This window comes from Astyanax mexicanus, chromosome 1 (assembly GCF_023375975.1).
Source record: "Astyanax mexicanus isolate ESR-SI-001 chromosome 1, AstMex3_surface, whole genome shotgun sequence".
Lineage (NCBI taxonomy): Eukaryota > Metazoa > Chordata > Actinopteri > Characiformes > Acestrorhamphidae > Astyanax > Astyanax mexicanus.
This window is the reverse complement of record NC_064408.1, coordinates 54,627,728-54,644,097: the sequence shown is the minus strand read 5'-3', so window position 1 is coordinate 54,644,097 and position 16,370 is coordinate 54,627,728. Positions and strand designations below refer to the sequence as shown.

The 16,370-nt window shown below is 38.1% G+C and overlaps 2 protein-coding genes across 7 annotated transcripts; both read right to left on the bottom strand.

The window, feature by feature from the left end:
• Positions 1 to 339: 339 nt before the first annotated feature.
• Positions 340 to 8,806, bottom strand: eef1db (eukaryotic translation elongation factor 1 delta b (guanine nucleotide exchange protein)). Of its 5 annotated transcripts, XM_015607438.3 has the most exons (11): positions 8,551 to 8,777; positions 7,330 to 7,379; positions 5,093 to 6,036; positions 4,368 to 4,482; positions 3,521 to 3,592; positions 2,826 to 2,894; positions 2,072 to 2,156; positions 1,290 to 1,396; positions 969 to 1,178; positions 590 to 784; positions 340 to 458 (listed from the first exon to the last, which is right to left on the bottom strand). In XM_015607438.3, the coding sequence occupies exons 3-11, from the start codon at positions 6,031 to 6,033 to the stop codon at positions 420 to 422; spliced, it is 1,833 nt and encodes a 610-aa protein (XP_015462924.2). In that variant the 5' UTR covers positions 6,034 to 6,036; positions 7,330 to 7,379; positions 8,551 to 8,777; the 3' UTR covers positions 340 to 419. The 5 variants fall into 5 exon arrangements, with proteins under 5 accessions (XP_015462924.2, XP_015462926.2, XP_022521409.1 ...); XM_015607440.3 differs by lacking the exon at positions 2,826 to 2,894 and having other exon boundaries at positions 8,551 to 8,806; XM_022665688.2 differs by lacking the exon at positions 5,093 to 6,036.
• Positions 8,807 to 10,980: 2,174 nt separating this feature from the next.
• pycr3 (pyrroline-5-carboxylate reductase 3) lies at positions 10,981 to 15,560 on the bottom strand. Of its 2 annotated transcripts, none has more exons than XM_007255633.4 (7): positions 15,401 to 15,560; positions 14,939 to 15,032; positions 14,462 to 14,526; positions 14,046 to 14,225; positions 13,748 to 13,960; positions 11,712 to 11,804; positions 10,981 to 11,589 (listed from the first exon to the last, which is right to left on the bottom strand). In XM_007255633.4, the coding sequence occupies exons 2-7, from the start codon at positions 15,021 to 15,023 to the stop codon at positions 11,407 to 11,409; spliced, it is 819 nt and encodes a 272-aa protein (XP_007255695.2). In that variant the 5' UTR covers positions 15,024 to 15,032; positions 15,401 to 15,560; the 3' UTR covers positions 10,981 to 11,406. The 2 variants fall into 2 exon arrangements, with proteins under 2 accessions (XP_007255695.2, XP_007255696.2); XM_007255634.4 differs by having other exon boundaries at positions 14,939 to 15,029.
• Between the last annotated feature and the right edge of the window lie 810 nt (positions 15,561 to 16,370).

Genomic DNA, 16,370 nt, shown 5'->3' with positions numbered 1-16,370 from the left:
GAACCCTGTCTTGCACCTTTGTCTCCTTAAGAGTGAATATGCCCTGCCACTTTGTTCACGACTCACAAATTACCCTAAAATTTGAGAGAAACACTGCCTTTGTGCATACTAACTGCTTATGAATAAATACAAAGAGCTTTAGAAATCCATATTAGTTCATAGTAGGGGCATAACCTGTTGACTAAACATATATGTGTAGCATACATGTTTGAATGCAGAACTGAAGACAGAGGACTTCATCAGATGGTCGCTGGCTGCCTCAATATATGCGGCGTCATCCATGGTGTGTGCAGGAGATTTGACATGTCAAATAAAAATGAACGTGAGGCAGGAACAAAATGCAGTCAGATGTCTTTATTATTAACTGTCAATTTACAAGTAGCAGTAGTGCATGAGTAAATGAGTGAGAGTTGAGTGCATTAAATCTTATTGAAAGCTGCTACATCCACACTCTGGACCTGCAAAAGAAGACACACCAGTAAGGGTACACACACTGATGTGGTGGAAACGCACAAAATCTATAAATGATGTGCGTTTAATGAGTTAATATTCCTTTTAATTCATTCAGGTGTCTGCATTCTTTACTTACATAGTCTTCAAATTTGGTGATTTCTTCTTCCAGCAGGTCCGTTCCCACCTTGTCATCCTCCACCACACAATTAATCTGCAACTTCTTAATACCGTAACCAACAGGTACCAGCTTAGAGGCTCCCCATAGCAATCCATCGACCTGTACCGACCTCACACACTCTTCTAGTTTTGCCATGTCAGTCTCGTCATCCCACTGCACAATGTAATATACACAGAAACAGAGTGAGGAAGTTTAAGAGAAAAAGGTCACATGTTAACAGCATACACACTTGTCATCAAAGCACATTTTTTAGAATGCTTTAGTTACAGTCAGTGTTTAAGCTCTAGCATGCGATACAATTTTGCTCATTCATTTATGCAACAATATCTGCACATACAGGTTTGACATCCAACAGGATGGAGGATTTGGCGATAAGAGCAGGCTTTTTGGCCTTTCTGGCGGCGTATTCCTGCAGCCGCTGCTCTTTCAATCGTTCTGCCTCTTCGTCCACCTCATCGTCACTACCAAACAGGTCAACATCATCGTCATCCTCTTCATCATCGTCTTTTGTTGGAGCAGATGTTTTCTGGGGAGGTGGAGTGGCTTTCTGTGGAAAAACAGATAAAAAAAATCTGAGAAAAATGTCATGTTTTTGGTACAGTACTCTTAGACTGTGTACTCACAGTAAGTATTCACATTAGAAGCAATAAGTATTTACATTAGAAGTTCCATTAACCACTGGTGCTGCGTTAGGTGCAGATTTCTTTTCCAGGACAGAGACTCGACTCTCCAGTTTGGAGAGAGCTGCACGCAATTCCTCCACCACTGAAAGAGAGAGAGAGAATATTTAAATAAGTGGCTAGAAAACACCTTCTTATCCAACATACATTACACTTATCATTCCCTTATAAAATGAGTGTTAATTACAGAACAAGTGAGGCATCTTGGGAATAATGGGTTTAGGGTATGTGCTGTTAGTACTGTAAAATATCATCAACAGATCTGACAAACTTTGCTAGGTGTGAATTTAAAGGGTAATTTGTATTTTAAGAAATGTATTATTGTTTTGGACAAACCATTTCTAAGTGCTGAACAGTGAATTTAGATTTCAGGCATTTTCACATTAGCATTTTTGTGTTTTGCAGGGTTGGCTTTAATCAACAGTAAAAGCTGCTTTCAAGTGTGGGAAAGACAAACCCTATCCGGACAGGATTATTTCATTACCCTGGGGTAATTTTCTTTTTTTTTTTTTTAGGGAGGGTCCTCTGTAATTTAATTTCCGTATGGAATGGCCATGTATGTGTTTTTCCTCAGACGTCCCCTGATAAAATTAAAGACTGAAGTCCGTGGTCATCCAATAAATTTAGTCCCGTCTATCTCTGAGTTTCGTCACCTCACGTTTAATGAAATAGCTATTTGTCCACTGATATGCGCAGTAATTTTTGAAAAACACTTTTGGCGCACGTTTCAATGGAGATAAATTGAATACAATTTTCACACCTTTGTGTAGACTCTGGTTCTCTAGCTCCAGGTTCTTCATACGTGCAATAAGTTCTCCCTGGTCAGCACCGCCGCTTCCTGAGGTCTACACACACACACACACACTTTACAACAGTTGAACAAAGCGACTACTACCTACTTTTACACAAAAGCAATGTCTAGGCCTGTGACAATAGTCAGTTTTTATTGGCCGATATATTTTTCTAAAAATTATTGCTATAAATCATTACATGCCACTTGATAATTAAGTAGAATAATAATGCAAATAGACAGACTTATAAAAAAGCAACTTCAAATTGTGACTAATGTTACAAAACTCATTCACATTAATGAAATCTTCTCACTAGGTGAACAAAATAAACAATACTAAATTCAGCAAAAATGATTCATGCTATGCCTACATATCGTAACTAATTGTTACAGGCCTGGTAATGTTATGAGTCTTCAACTTTTCAAAATGAAAGAGTCACACTTATAACTAATCAAACTACACAGAACACAAAAGGGCACGCACGCACGCACACACAGGAAAAGCCCCTACTGTACACACAAACCTGTGACAATGCAGAAAGAAAACACTGACAGTCAGATGAACATCATCTATCCTCACAATACATTTTACTCCTTTTAAAAGATTTTTCATCTTCATTAACACAAACACATGCAGAGACAGAAGGTCTAGAACACAGCATGCACTTCCAGCTCAACTACACTTGGACAAAGTGTGTTCTCACATCGGCTCACACACACTTACAGTGGAGGTGTGAGAGGAGTTTACAGATTTATGGGCAGAGCCTCTAGTTGGCTGCAAGGTCATCTTCAACTAATAAGGGAGAGAATATTGGTAAGGATAGGGTATGCAGGCAGAGAGAGAGAGAGAGGTAAAGAGGGAGAGAGGGAAAGAGGGAGAGAGGGAAAGAGGGAGAGAGAGAGGGAGGGAGAGACTCAGATGTTCACACAAAACATTAAAGCTGTGCTGTGTACACTACACACATGCATTAAAAAGAAATGCTTCACATTTTGTTTTAGTCCTCGTCAGAATCTCAATAGTTATAAAAGGTTTCAGGCTGCAGCTTGTCACTGACTTGTCATTCACTGTTTGCTCCAGCTACACAGAAAGAAAAAAAATGAATTTCAATCTGGCTGTGCAGACAGAAACTCACTGTCCCAAATCGGATATGAAGTGAATTTTAAAATGTCAGATTCCATGTGCATTTTGACATTCATAATGCCACACAAATGACACACAAAATGTAAAAGAATAAATTTGGGCCACTTTTACCTGCTGTGTGAGCGTAATCATACAAAGCGAAAGAATCAAGAGCTAGACTAGAGCAAGAAAGCAAGCGCAAGAAAAAAAACAGACAGAGAAAAACAAGAATGTGTGGGAAAGAGAGGTATGAATGAAAAAGGAAAGAGTGGTCATATCCAAAACTCTGCTCCACTCACCCCAGCAAGAGACTTCTGAATGTTCTCTCGTGCTCTGGCGATGTCCTGGAGAATGCTGTTGGCTCCAGAGTCCTGTATTTTTAAACAAAACATTAAAGAAAATTCGTCACTGTACTCCCAAAACAGAAATCAAGCATTTATTTGGCTAATTTCTATATTCAATCATATTATTAGTTGATCTGAAGCAGGCATTGTTCATTGTTGTGTATTGTTTATTCTCCTGCATCTCATTTTGTTTATATATTGATTTTATATATTGTTTGCATATTTTCTGACATTTCTTCTGTTCTGCCCTTTTCCCAATGTGGGATTAATAAATTATTCTTAGCTTAGCCTAATAATTCTTCTAAAACTTATCCAGGACGCACTGGCTGGAGCTCCAGCAGTTTCTCTGCTCAACACTGTTTTGGGTCTTTCTACTCCTCTATCTACTGGATGGCTCTGGGCATGGTGAATGAACTCATGCATTAGAGCGCTGTAAAGTAGAGTTTATAGCCCAAATTAAAACAGGTCTCTTTTTTTAAAGCTGGCACATTTATTTCACACAGCATTTCACAGGAGAACTGTGTTGAACTATATCAAAGGAGAGAGAGTCTGCCCTTATTACAAACTTATTTAGTTTATTAGATATCACATAAAAATATCAATGATTATTTATATGCTCCAATGTCTTAAATGCAATGCTTGACTCATGTGCATACAAAATTAAACGCTTTAATTATCTTATTTTAAATAATATAATCCCGATCCTCATTATACAAACATTGATTAACAGAATGTGCACAGCGATGCTAGACATATTTCCCCATCACATGAAGCCTACAGCATGTGTGCATCCATATCAAACCTGTGTGGGTGCTGTAGGGCCATTCATCCTTTCATAGAACTTTCGCTCAGCCTCATCATAGCGTGGCTTGTCAAACCATATTCTCTCCTGGGCCAAATAGTCCACTCCAGTCATTCTACACAGACATAAAGCAATGACAAAAAAATTTAATACATTATTATAATAAAAAAATAATATCTTCCTGCTATTGGAGTAGGAACTTAAGGTAGGCTGTATTTAAAATCACTGTGTAAGCAAAAACAAAACATTTACCCAAAGAAAAAAATTGTATAAACAAGAGACATGTAATACAAAAAGGAAATGCATGAAGCCTAAAAAGAAAAAAAAAAAAAGATGGGACACTGCATGAGGGGAAAAAATGGAAAAATAAATAAAGTGTAAAACGATACAATTAAATAAAATAAAAACACACACACACACACACACACACACACACACATATATATATATACACACATTCATATAAAACACACATATACATATATATACACACCCATTGTGTGTGTGTGTGTGTGTGTGTGTGTGTATATATGTGTATATATATATATATATATATATATATATATATATATATATATATATATATATATATATATATATATATATATATATATATATATATATATATCCATCCATCCATCATGTTGAAAAATGGGTGCAATCTATGGGTGTGAATTTGGGTGCAAGTGTGCAAGTACAGAGTATACTTGAATGCTGAGCCATACTTTAGAGACGTGCTAAAGAAGGTTGTGGTGATCTGGCTAGTTCCGGTAGCAACAGCCTTGTGGAAATTAGCCTCTGCCTCCAAATAGCGGCTGCGGTCTAGCCACACCCTCTCACTGTCTGCATGCAGAAAGTGACACCAGGTTTCATCGCCTTCTTTCTTGACAACGTTGGAGCGACCGCCATTGGAGCGAACGTTGTTGGTGCGACCACCGTTGGTGTGACCGCCGTTGGAGCGACCGCCGCTGGCACGACGTTTCTGCTGCTGTGCCAAATCAGGTTTGGTTTCACTGGCACCGGTGCCATTCACATTCTTGAGGTTTGCTTGGCAATCACTGGTTCCAGTAAGCTTGCAATGGGGCTTATTCTGACAGCACAGGTTCTGATAGAATGCTGCCTCTGCCCGATCATACAGAGGCTTCTGAAGCCATACCCCATGAAGTGGTGCAGGAAGAAAAGGCAGGCCGTTGATTGGCCTTGAGGCCGGAGTGGCGGGTGTTGGGGTTTGTGAGAGATAGCCTTCATCATACAGTGTATTGGAAGAGGGGCTATTGTTTAACAGTTGAAGAGAACTGGGAGTGGTCACTGAATTTGGCTGCTTGGGATTCTGGGCTACAAAACTGCTTTCAGCCTGGTCAAAGATGGGCTTATTCACCCAGACAGTGTGAACTACATGGTGACAGGCCTCCTGTCCGTCATGGGAGCAGTTTTTTTGGTTGCTTTTGGAGCTTGCAGGGGCAGTGGTCCCATTCTGACGTTCTTGCATCTTGACGTAGTAACGGCTCTCTGCTCTCTCGTACATGCTACGATCAAACCACACTGCAGCACATTCTGAACGCAGGCCTTGCATGACTGCACTGGACAAGCGGATCGTAGACTTGTAGTCTGACTGGCCAGCGATGGTCTGGTCCACACCAGCATTTACTGGACTTCTCTGAGGCATGATCTTGAATCCATGACAGATGAAAAAGAAAGACCACAGGCAGAGGAAGAGAAAAAGAAAAGCAGAGTAACAGGAACTAGAGCATTAGTAACAAAGACCATTACTGAGAAAGAGGCACACATGCAGATACAGGCAAAGAGAACACATGCAGAGAACACTGGTGCACTTAGGTTCTTCACAGTAGCAGGAAATGAAAATGAAAAGGCAAAATAATGTTCACAGTATATCCCAATCTAGCAGTAAATCTGCATTTTAAAAAGAGAATTCCATATATTTTTATGTATAATTAAGGTTTAACAGAGTAAGAGTGGCTTGAAATGAAATGTGAGAACAATATGGAGTCAGAACAGAAATGGTTCAAATATCATTGTGTATAGCATTAATGCATGCAAATAGTGGTTTTACTTAAGAAGTAAATATTTAAGAATGCAAACATGAAGTCGCTAATATAGAGTACGTTTTATGCTGATATATGGATTAAATATCTCTTCCCAATAGCAGGTGTGCATTAAATAAAATAAAATGGTTAAAAAATGGTCTAGCCTGGTTTGTCAGGGTCACCACACGATAATTATTTTTGTCTCCATCCCAAAAATACAAGGAAGTACCAGCTTTAACATTTTTAAATCATGATTTTAGTTATGATTAATCATATGTTATTCTTGTGATTAATACATTAAGCAAAACAGCCCTACTTTTCTTTGGCTACTGCATTCACCCTACAGGTGTGGTATGTAATTAAAATGTACACTGTGTTGAATCCAGAACCAGAAACTCAAGTGCAAAAAGCAAGACACCATAGTATAGTAATAGTGTAAACACCCACACTTTTTGTCCTGACAAAGATACTTTATATTTAGGACTAAAGATTAAACCTAGTAATGGATTCCTTTATTTTCAGTGGAAGATCTCCATTCAAAATGCTGCATAGTCCAAGGCTAGGCTCAATACCTATCTGCAAAAATGGCATTTATGAGTATAACACAAATTGCAAAATCCTGATAAATCCTGCTAAACAATAACAAAAAAGTTTTTCCACCACATAAATCACATTTTAAATGTGATGCATGTACATTTCTGAAAGTGCAAAATCTTATTCCAATTCAGATCAGCTGCACAAATCAAGTGTTTTAAACTGAGAACTCCACCTGTAGGCAACATACTACACCTGGGTAGAAGTGAATAAGGAGAAGTACTGAACAGTGGAATAGATGAAGTATGCAAGGACGAGAACATGTAACAACTGTTCATGCAATCAGTACTTAATTTAAATATACATATCTGATACTAACTCACCTTTAATACTGAGCAACAGAACAGCCAAAGTTACAGACAGCTAGTGTGAGCTTTTTTTAATCCAGTCAGCAGCAGAGAAAACAGAGAGGATGCGTCAGCTAGAACTAGGCTACATTATGTTTTAACATAAAACTTGCTGTAGCACCACTCTCAATCAAAAAGGATTTTCTCACTTTTACTTTTCTCCCCCTCCCCATACCAGAGATAATGGACAAAAACAAGGGCTGCAACGATTAGTCAGTATAGTATACAGTGTTAATTATCAAAATGTTCACATTTCAGTGTCGAGTACTTGTTAATTTGTAACAGTAAAGCACTACACCAGGTGCTGGTGACAGAAACCCAGTGGGGGAGGGGAAAGAACTGCTCACTACCTCAGTTCACACTCAGCTTGGTCACCAAAAATGACAGACACAACAGATTACATACTTTTTCAATAAATATCACATTTCATATTTAAATATGCTACAGGAATTTAAAGTAACTTAGAAATGAAATCAATAATTGCTGATTAATCAAAAGGGAAAAATCGACAGATTAGCTACCAAGGACAATTATTTTTATATCTCCCATCATCAAAATGATATGTTCAGGTCACTGATCATTTAGATTTTTTTTTAAAGTTTGCAGTTTGCACTCTTAAGAACAGAGACAGAGACAGAGAGACTGACGTGGGCCACATCCATCATGGAAACCACGTGTGTTCCTTGACTTCCTGAAATCTTTCCATTCAGGTTATTTATTTAATACTGACTCCAAAAACAGCAGTGGTATTTTTCGAGGCAGGGTTACAGTTCTATATAGCGATTAGATTACATCTGATATCTGATTAAAATGATAAAGAATTAACAGAGGAAAAGCACCACCAGCAGGGGTCTGTCTGAACAATAGCAGCAGACTGAAAGTGCGCACATCTCACACTGTCCTCCATGCTTCTTCATTCAGCGAGACGACTGCTCCACGCGCACAACACACAGCCGGGTATCCTGTATTACACTGAAATCCACAGGGTTTCCCCCCTGAGGAGGACGGTCACTGTTCTCCGGGTTTTGGAGGTGTTTTATTATACCGCTCAGTGGAGGACTGAGCTCTGATCCGCACAGAGATCAGTATCAACACTAATATCTACATCAACACAGCGGAACACCACACACATTATATATACACATAACTACTCATCCGTCCTAAACACAGACACCCCTCACCCTCACTAACACTCACCTCTCGGGGTTTCAGGTCTTTTTTTTATCAGAGTCTTCAGAGCCTTTCGCCAAGGAGCCTCGGAGAAGAGAGAGCGGACGTGCGGACGGGTCCACTCCTCAGACCGCGCGGGGGGAGGGGGGATCCTGTCTATCCACCTTAAACAAGCTTCCCAGGCCAACAAACGCCCACCTTACATTATAATACCCAGATACCCGCACCCCAGTACTCCTAAAGAGCACCCCGCATCGACAACAACACCGGGTAGTGTTTAACCCAGCAGATCTCCCTGCAGGTGGTACAGTCCTCCACAGGGCTGGAGCTCACTGCGCCTGCGCCGGGTGACGCAAAAAATAGCATTTTTGAGATTTCAGTATATTCACACTTTTACACTCTGAACCAGTGCAGTTAAACAGTGCAAGAAATACAGAAATAATATTGATCCAATAAATTGGTATTTTTTCTGATTGCTTATTATTCAATTTCCTAATATAATCGATTTAGTTATGAACTATGGAATAAAATCACACAATTTCGCTCCATGTAAAAGTTATATGATATTGCTCCATTATAAAAAAATACTCATAATTCTATGAAAAAGTATCAATACTTAAAAAAAATATTTCAAGCATTTAAAAATTGAACCATCTCACGCAAAAATGTAGATACGTGGGACATCAAAATGTTTTAATCTTTTCTATATTACAAAATGAACATATATAATTACATATTTTTGGAAACATTTCATATAACTTCCTTAGTTTCATTCCTAATAGCATATTGTTTAAGTATACATTCCAATTATCTTCCCATAATATATTTTTGAGATAAGCACATGAACTTCACCACAATGACGTACTGCTGTTTGGCAATGCAGATAATTTTTTTATGCTCCCATACTCTGTGAATACATCAAAAGCAATGCATAAACCTTGCACTCTAAAACACTAAATGGCAATTATTATAAACGATTAGACACGCCCAGACAGTAGTGGCTGAAATTCCTGGACCACATTGGCTTAGACCAGGGGAGGGCAATTCATCTTCCTGAGCGGCCACATGAGAAATTGCATTTTAAAGGGCCAGACTACAGTACTTAGCTCGGTTCTGTTCAATACATATTTTTTATTGTTTTAAACGATACAAATGTTGTATTGTAAATGCTGTAAACAATACAACAATAGCACAATTATACAATAAAATGTGGTGGATTATATAATAATTAATAAACATGTGATGATTCAGAAAACTGTATATATTTTGCATTGTTTTGTCTTGCACCACAACCTTACAAAAAAATAGCACTTTTTCAAAGACCCGATCGCTTTAACTTAATAAAGCACAGTAAATGAAACATTACAGCAAAGCAATGAAAATGTTGAGCACATAATTATACAGAAAATTAACAAACATTTATAAATGTTTTGAAAATGTGCAACAACAGTGTTAAAAACTAGCAGCACTATCAGCTACACAACTTTTCTCAAAAAATCTCGTTTTTCTAAAGACCAGCATTACTTAACTTTATTCAAAAAGTAAAATAAATGCATTTGTATGTTTTGGTTCTACTTTGGAAAGTGTGTTAAAGTCAGGCTGAATATCTAATGTGGAAATGTGGAAGACAGCCCACAAGTGATCAAATCTGTTTTACTGGTGTGTATGTGTTGATTGTCTATTTAGCTGTAAAACTATTTTTTGTTCCAGTTTCGGTCTCTGCACGAGAAGCTCGAGCTTCTCCTCCTCCAGCTCCGCTGTGCACGCGGCTACCGTAATACACAGTTTAGACGCGCACTCAAGTTTTCTGTGCGGATAGCGCGACTTACAGATTTCTTTTTCCTTCTAATTCACCAACAATCTCAGGCGGGCCGGTCAGAGATAGTTAGAGGGCCGGTTGTGGCCCAGAGGCCGTTCAACGACCTGGTCTGGCTTAGACCCACGAACTCCCCCTTGATAGCAAGAAGCAGTTGTTAAAATTACCATACATTCACTTTTATTGTCAGGTTACTGACCCATTGTCCACTGTGTCAAGCAGCTTGCCATGACAGGACTGACACAGGAAATAAAATGTAATTAAGCAAGAAATTATGTTTTCTGTGCAGTTTGTTATAAATATGTTGAAGAGTGAAAAAAAACTAATTCTTAATGATAAGTCTTTTTTATTAAATCTTGAGAGCACAGTATTCTAAAATTTCCAAATACTGTGGTATATTTATAGTGTAGACATGGCAGCACCTGGTTCCCATCTCAACTATTAAAACAAAAACTTGTATTGGGTAAATCTAGAAAAAATTAATCTCTCTTACTTGGTATCAAAATTCTACAAGTCTTTGTTCATTACACAGTATAGCAAGTTCAGTGAGACATCAAGTAAAGTGGGATAAATCAAGTACATTACTGGTGACATACCATTTAGATGGAACTATAAACATATTGCATGTTGTTCTGAATCAATTTTATTGTTTTTTTTTTTTTTTAGCATAACCACATCATGTTTTTGTTCCACCAATGGCATTAATTTAATGTTAAATTAATTTATCCCTCTAAAAATGGAACATTTGGGCAACCCTATTACAAAAGCATGTTTTTCATAAACAAACAAAAATTATATAGGAATGCTGACACCTGGTGAATCATAATACACATGTGATCTTCAGCCTACTAATTTGCTTGTGTGTTTATGAATGTGTGAGACAGTGCTGTTTTTTTCTATTGCAGTTTAAAAAACATAATACCATATCCTTAATCCACTGTTGATTTATCAACATTTCCTTTAATATTTCTCTCACTCTGTAACTATGTTCTTCCACTTCCTCCTTTCTTTAGTAACTAGTTTCACAACTATCCACAGACTTTTCTTTTTTCAGGTTTGCATATCCTCTACTTGCGCCCAAGTTGACTTGCTCTTAGAGTAGCAGCCTCCACGGCTCCCATGGTGGCTGCCCTGAGCCCACCCTTTTCCAATGCGTGAAGTCCATGTATTGTGGTCCCTCCAGGAGTACACACCTCTGCCCTTAGCTGAGCTGGGTGCTTCCCTCCATCTCGCAACAGCCGACCTGCACCCTGCCAAGATAATGCAGTGTTTAAAATAAAACATTAAATAAAGAGCAGTAATAACTTCATTCATCAGATTTTTTAGTTTTAGTCAGCATTGATGAAGCCCACATTACTGAATATGCACTTACTAGTATTGTCTGAGCTGCAATACGCTGAGCTAATGTATTTGGCATTCCCATTTTAACAGCTCCATCGGCAAGGGCCTCAGCAAACACGTACACCTAACAAAGCAAGGATGGCTATTAAAATTACAGAAAAAAAGATTTTAATAGCTATCTTTTGGTTTGCTTAAGATACTTGTCAAAGAATATGCTACATTTGAGCAAATAATAAATTTTATTTGGAGCAAAATGAAATAAAAGTTTACAGTACAGAACAAGATCTGTGGAAGAATTGTGCAGAAAAGTGGGTACACCCCTCACATTTTAAAAAATATTTTATATCCTTTCATAGGACAACACCGAAAATATTACACATTTATAAAAAAAAGTAATGTTGTCAGTGTACAACAGTGTAAATTTGCTGTGCCCTCAAAATAACTTTTGACACACAGTTGACCAAAAAAATTGAGTCCTGATGTTCTGAGTAAAATCCAGAGGCTGGCTGTAAAAAATAGATGCATGTAGAAATGGGAGGTCAGCCTGCAGTGCTCAGACCATACACCATACACTGACTGCATAAACTTTGTATGCATTGCACTGTCCCAGAAGCAAACCTCTTCTGAACATGACACACAAGTAAGCCCATAAACAGTCTGCTGAAAACAAGTAGTCTAAGAGCATGGATTACTGGAACCATATTCTGTGGTCTGACAAGATCAAAATAAAGTTGTTTGGTTGAGATGGTGTCCAGCATGTGTTCCAGCAGGTGAGGAGCATCATGGTCTGAGGCTACATGAGTGTTACCGGCACTAGGGAGCTGAATTCCAACATGTACTATGACATTCTTAAACAAAGCTCGATCCCCTACCTCCAGGGGACTGGGCCGCATAGCAGATTTCCAACATAATAATGACCCCAAACACACCTCCTGGATGACAACTGCGGAATAAGCTTAAAGTAATGGTGCTGGACTGGACAGGCATATTTCCAGACCTAAATCCATCTGAGCACCTTTAGGGCATCTTTAAATGCAAGGTGGAGGAGCGCAAGGTCTCCAGAATCCACCAGCTCTGTGATGTCAACATGGCCGATGGGAAAAGGATTCCAATAGCAACTTGTGAAGGACTAGTGAACAAAATGCCAGAGAGTTTAGGCAGTGCTGGATAATACTGGTGGCCACACAAAATATTAAAACTTTGGGCACAATTTTTTCATTGTCTCTGAGGGGTGTTGTAAATTTACACTGTTATACAAGCTGTACACTGACTACTTTACATTGTATAAAAATGTAATTTTTAGTATTTCTCATGAAAATGTAAGTGGTGTACTCACTTTTGAGATACGGTATGTGCCTGTATTCATAATCAGCTTTTTTCTTGTTTCATTTTCTTACATTTCTATTTCCATCAATTAAGCAAATTACGAATAAGTATGGTAGCAGTCCTTGAAAACTTGAAAACATCACCATTACCTGCCGAGCTCACAGGCACTTAATAAAGAAAAAATAGTAAGCCAAAAAACAGTAATATTAATCACATTAAAAAGAACAATCAAATATAACTCCATTCTAATAATACCCAGTGATGATATAGTTACTTTGAAAAAGTAATCCGATTACTGACTACTGATTACTCCTTTAAAAAGTAACTTTGTTACTTTTAAAATCAAGTAATACATAAAGTAACTAAGTTATTTTACAAGTCACTTTATTAGTTACTTTCTGCAGCTGCAGACACCACCTCCCACCGCCTTAACATAAAAATTATAACCAGTTTTGTTTTAAAATAAAGAAAGTCTTTCCTGACCTGAAATATTTAACACTATAAATCTGAACATTGTTGTTCTCAGCAGGGCAGCAAGGAGTGGTTTTACAAAACAAAACCGTGTATATGGTCTAGGCTGACATCATGTGTATATTTGTTACTTTGGCCTAGATTTATTTTATAATCACATCTTAAGAGTGAAACCGTGGAGTGGGGTGAGTGGTTGTACTTCATTAAAAGAAGCTTCTCAAACCTCTGCTACAGTAACTTTTACTGACATCACTGATAATTGCTACTCACAAAAGCCACGCCGCTGCCACTCAGACCTGTGTGGGCATCGATCCAGGTCTCAGGCCCCACCTCCACCAGTCCACAGGAACAGAGGAGGGTCTTGAGCAGAGCCCCCACTTCCTGACTAGCCCCTGTTCCACAAGCCAGCAGAAGGGCTCCTTCCTGGAGCATGCAGGGAAGGTTTGGCATCAAACGCATCACACGTGATCCTCCTGGCAGCAGCTACACAAAGATCAGGTAGCGTAAATGTACTATAAACTATGAGACGGTCCAATAAAAACTAACTACATACGACAAAATCCAGCACCTCCTCAAGGGTTGCCAGGGTGATACCAGCTGCCATTGAGACGATGATGTGTTGTGGGGTGATGTGCTCTGAGATGCCATTTATGACTGTAGGGAGGAGGTGCGGTTTGACTGCCAGGAAAACCAAACATGAGAAATCCACCACTTCCTCATTTGAATGTGTTACTGCAACTCCCATAGCCTATTGGCACAGTGACATAATCAGAAATAATGGCTGACAGTAGGGTTACTATTATTACTATTATTAATACAACACTAATATTAACTAGATATGCTAATGATAAAAGATAATAAAGCATTTATATATAAGCTTACATTATTAGGAGTGTATTATAATGCATGCAAAGTAATACATTCTATAAAGACCTACAAAATAAAAGATTTGTGCAGGGGAATGTAGTGTGTAATTAGATTTACCTGGAATCGAGCAAAGTTGTTTTTGGATGGAGCACTTACAATCACACTTGATGGGGGAATATCACCTAACAATGCAAAAAACAAAAAAAAACAAAACATTGTTCAGAAGCCAAAGACATCATTTAAAATGGTACCTTAAGACTACATTACCATAACATGTGCAAATAACACTGTAAAACCAATGCACAAAACAACTGATCTGTAATGGTTTACTAAAAACAGATCCATTTGTGTAAGCCTATGTCCATATTAGGCCTTCTTTAAATGTTTAACATGTAACATACATTTTGTGCATTGCTGTGAGGATTTGATTGCATTCAGTACCAAGAGCATTAATGATGTTGGATGAACAACACCCAATTTAGCAATTTTAATACATGCAGTAATATATTTTCTAAATACATTTCCACATGGGTAAGACGTCAAGGTGACTGGTGTTAGAAAAGAGGAATTAAATAGTTGTACATGTTAACGTACCTGATTTAAGAATGCCTTGTGATATAGCAAAAGCCATGTTTCCAGCACCAATGAAGCCGATCTTTAACTGAGACAAGTTCTCCATGGTGTCCTGCTGAGAAGAACAAATCTTATATATATATATATATATATATATATATATATATATATATATATATATATATATATATATATATATATATATGTGTGTGTGTGTGTGGGTGTGTGTGTGGGTATGTGTGTGTGTATATATATATATATATATATATATATATATATATATATATCCTCTGTCTCTGTATCCGAAAAACAGGTCCTGACGCAGCCAATGCACCATTCTAGCCCAAAGAGACAGTAGTGTGTTCCTGTGTGAGTCTGAGACTGCACAGGGGGTCCAGGAGTGCTGCTGGTTGTGCAGGATGAAGCCTGCTTGCAGACACAGGCACACAGCTTAGACCACAGGTTTGACGATAAAATACTTACAGCAGTGGAGTTTTATGGGCTCTGTGTTGTGTTCGCTGTTTGTGCAGGTTGTGTTTTCCCACTAAAAGATTAAAGTCTCATTAAAACCCACGGGAAACTCGTTGCCATGCTGGAGGTACAAGCGTCAGACTACTTCTTCTGTTCATTCAGCTCTACAGACACTGCCGCCTGCTGGACAGGAGCAGTACGGGTGGGTATCACCACTGATTTCTTAGTTGGATTCGATTTGATTCACAAGGTCCCGATTCGATTCAAAATCAATTAATTTAGGGACATTTCAGTAACAATAAAAATTGTAGTTTGAATATGAAATGTTGTAATTATAAAGGTAACACTGAAACTTTCATTATTAAAATATTAGTGTTAATTATTATATAGACTTAACACAGTTGTGACTTAACCAGTTACAATCTTTTTTTAATATCATTTAAAGTAATGTTAGCTTAGTTAACTGCGACACCAAGCTTTACATCTCCATACAGGTTTGAAAGGGCCACTTTACTCAAATGTGTACATGTGGATAAAACATAACATGCTTCCAGAACATTAATAAGGCTTCAAAGGCCATTGTTTTTAACAGCGCTGTGTGAACGTATATACTGACATTTAAGTTACATAAAACAAAAAAAATAACATGCTTCATACATTTCTTATTCATTTAATAAATAAAAGTGTGAAATTAACCCATACCCACTACTTCAGATGTGACGCTATAATAAGCATAGTGACAATTAAAAGACAACAAGCTAAATGAATATTATTAAGAGAGAACTTTATTAAATTCAAAAGAAAAACTTTATAAAGGGAGCTAACCTCCAGCCGGTCTGACCAGAGTTCATCTTCCCGGATATAAGAGCCTCTTCCACAGCCTGGTAATCGCAGTCAACACTGGGGACAAAAAATTCCTGCAGTGCCAGGGCATCGTCACTCCAGCCATGCTGATATCAGCAACTGATAACCTCTGCCAGAG

Coding starts and splice junctions, on each gene's coding strand:
- eef1db (XM_015607438.3), bottom strand. CDS start 6,033: ATGCCTCAGAGAAGTCCAGTAAATGCTGGTGTGGACCAGACCATCGCT. Junction 2,895..3,520: donor TTCAGAAGTCTCTTGCTGGG/GTGAGTGGAGCA, acceptor CTCCCTTATTAG/TTGAAGATGACCTTGCAGCC. Junction 1,179..1,289: donor TGGTTAATGGAACTTCTAAT/GTAAATACTTAT, acceptor GTTTTTCCACAG/AAAGCCACTCCACCTCCCCA.
- pycr3 (XM_007255633.4), bottom strand. CDS start 15,023: ATGGAGAACTTGTCTCAGTTAAAGATCGGCTTCATTGGTGCTGGAAAC. Junction 14,527..14,938: donor ACAAGGCATTCTTAAATCAG/GTACGTTAACAT, acceptor TTGCATTGTTAG/GTGATATTCCCCCATCAAGT. Junction 14,226..14,461: donor ACAACTTTGCTCGATTCCAG/GTAAATCTAATT, acceptor CTGTGCCAATAG/GCTATGGGAGTTGCAGTAAC.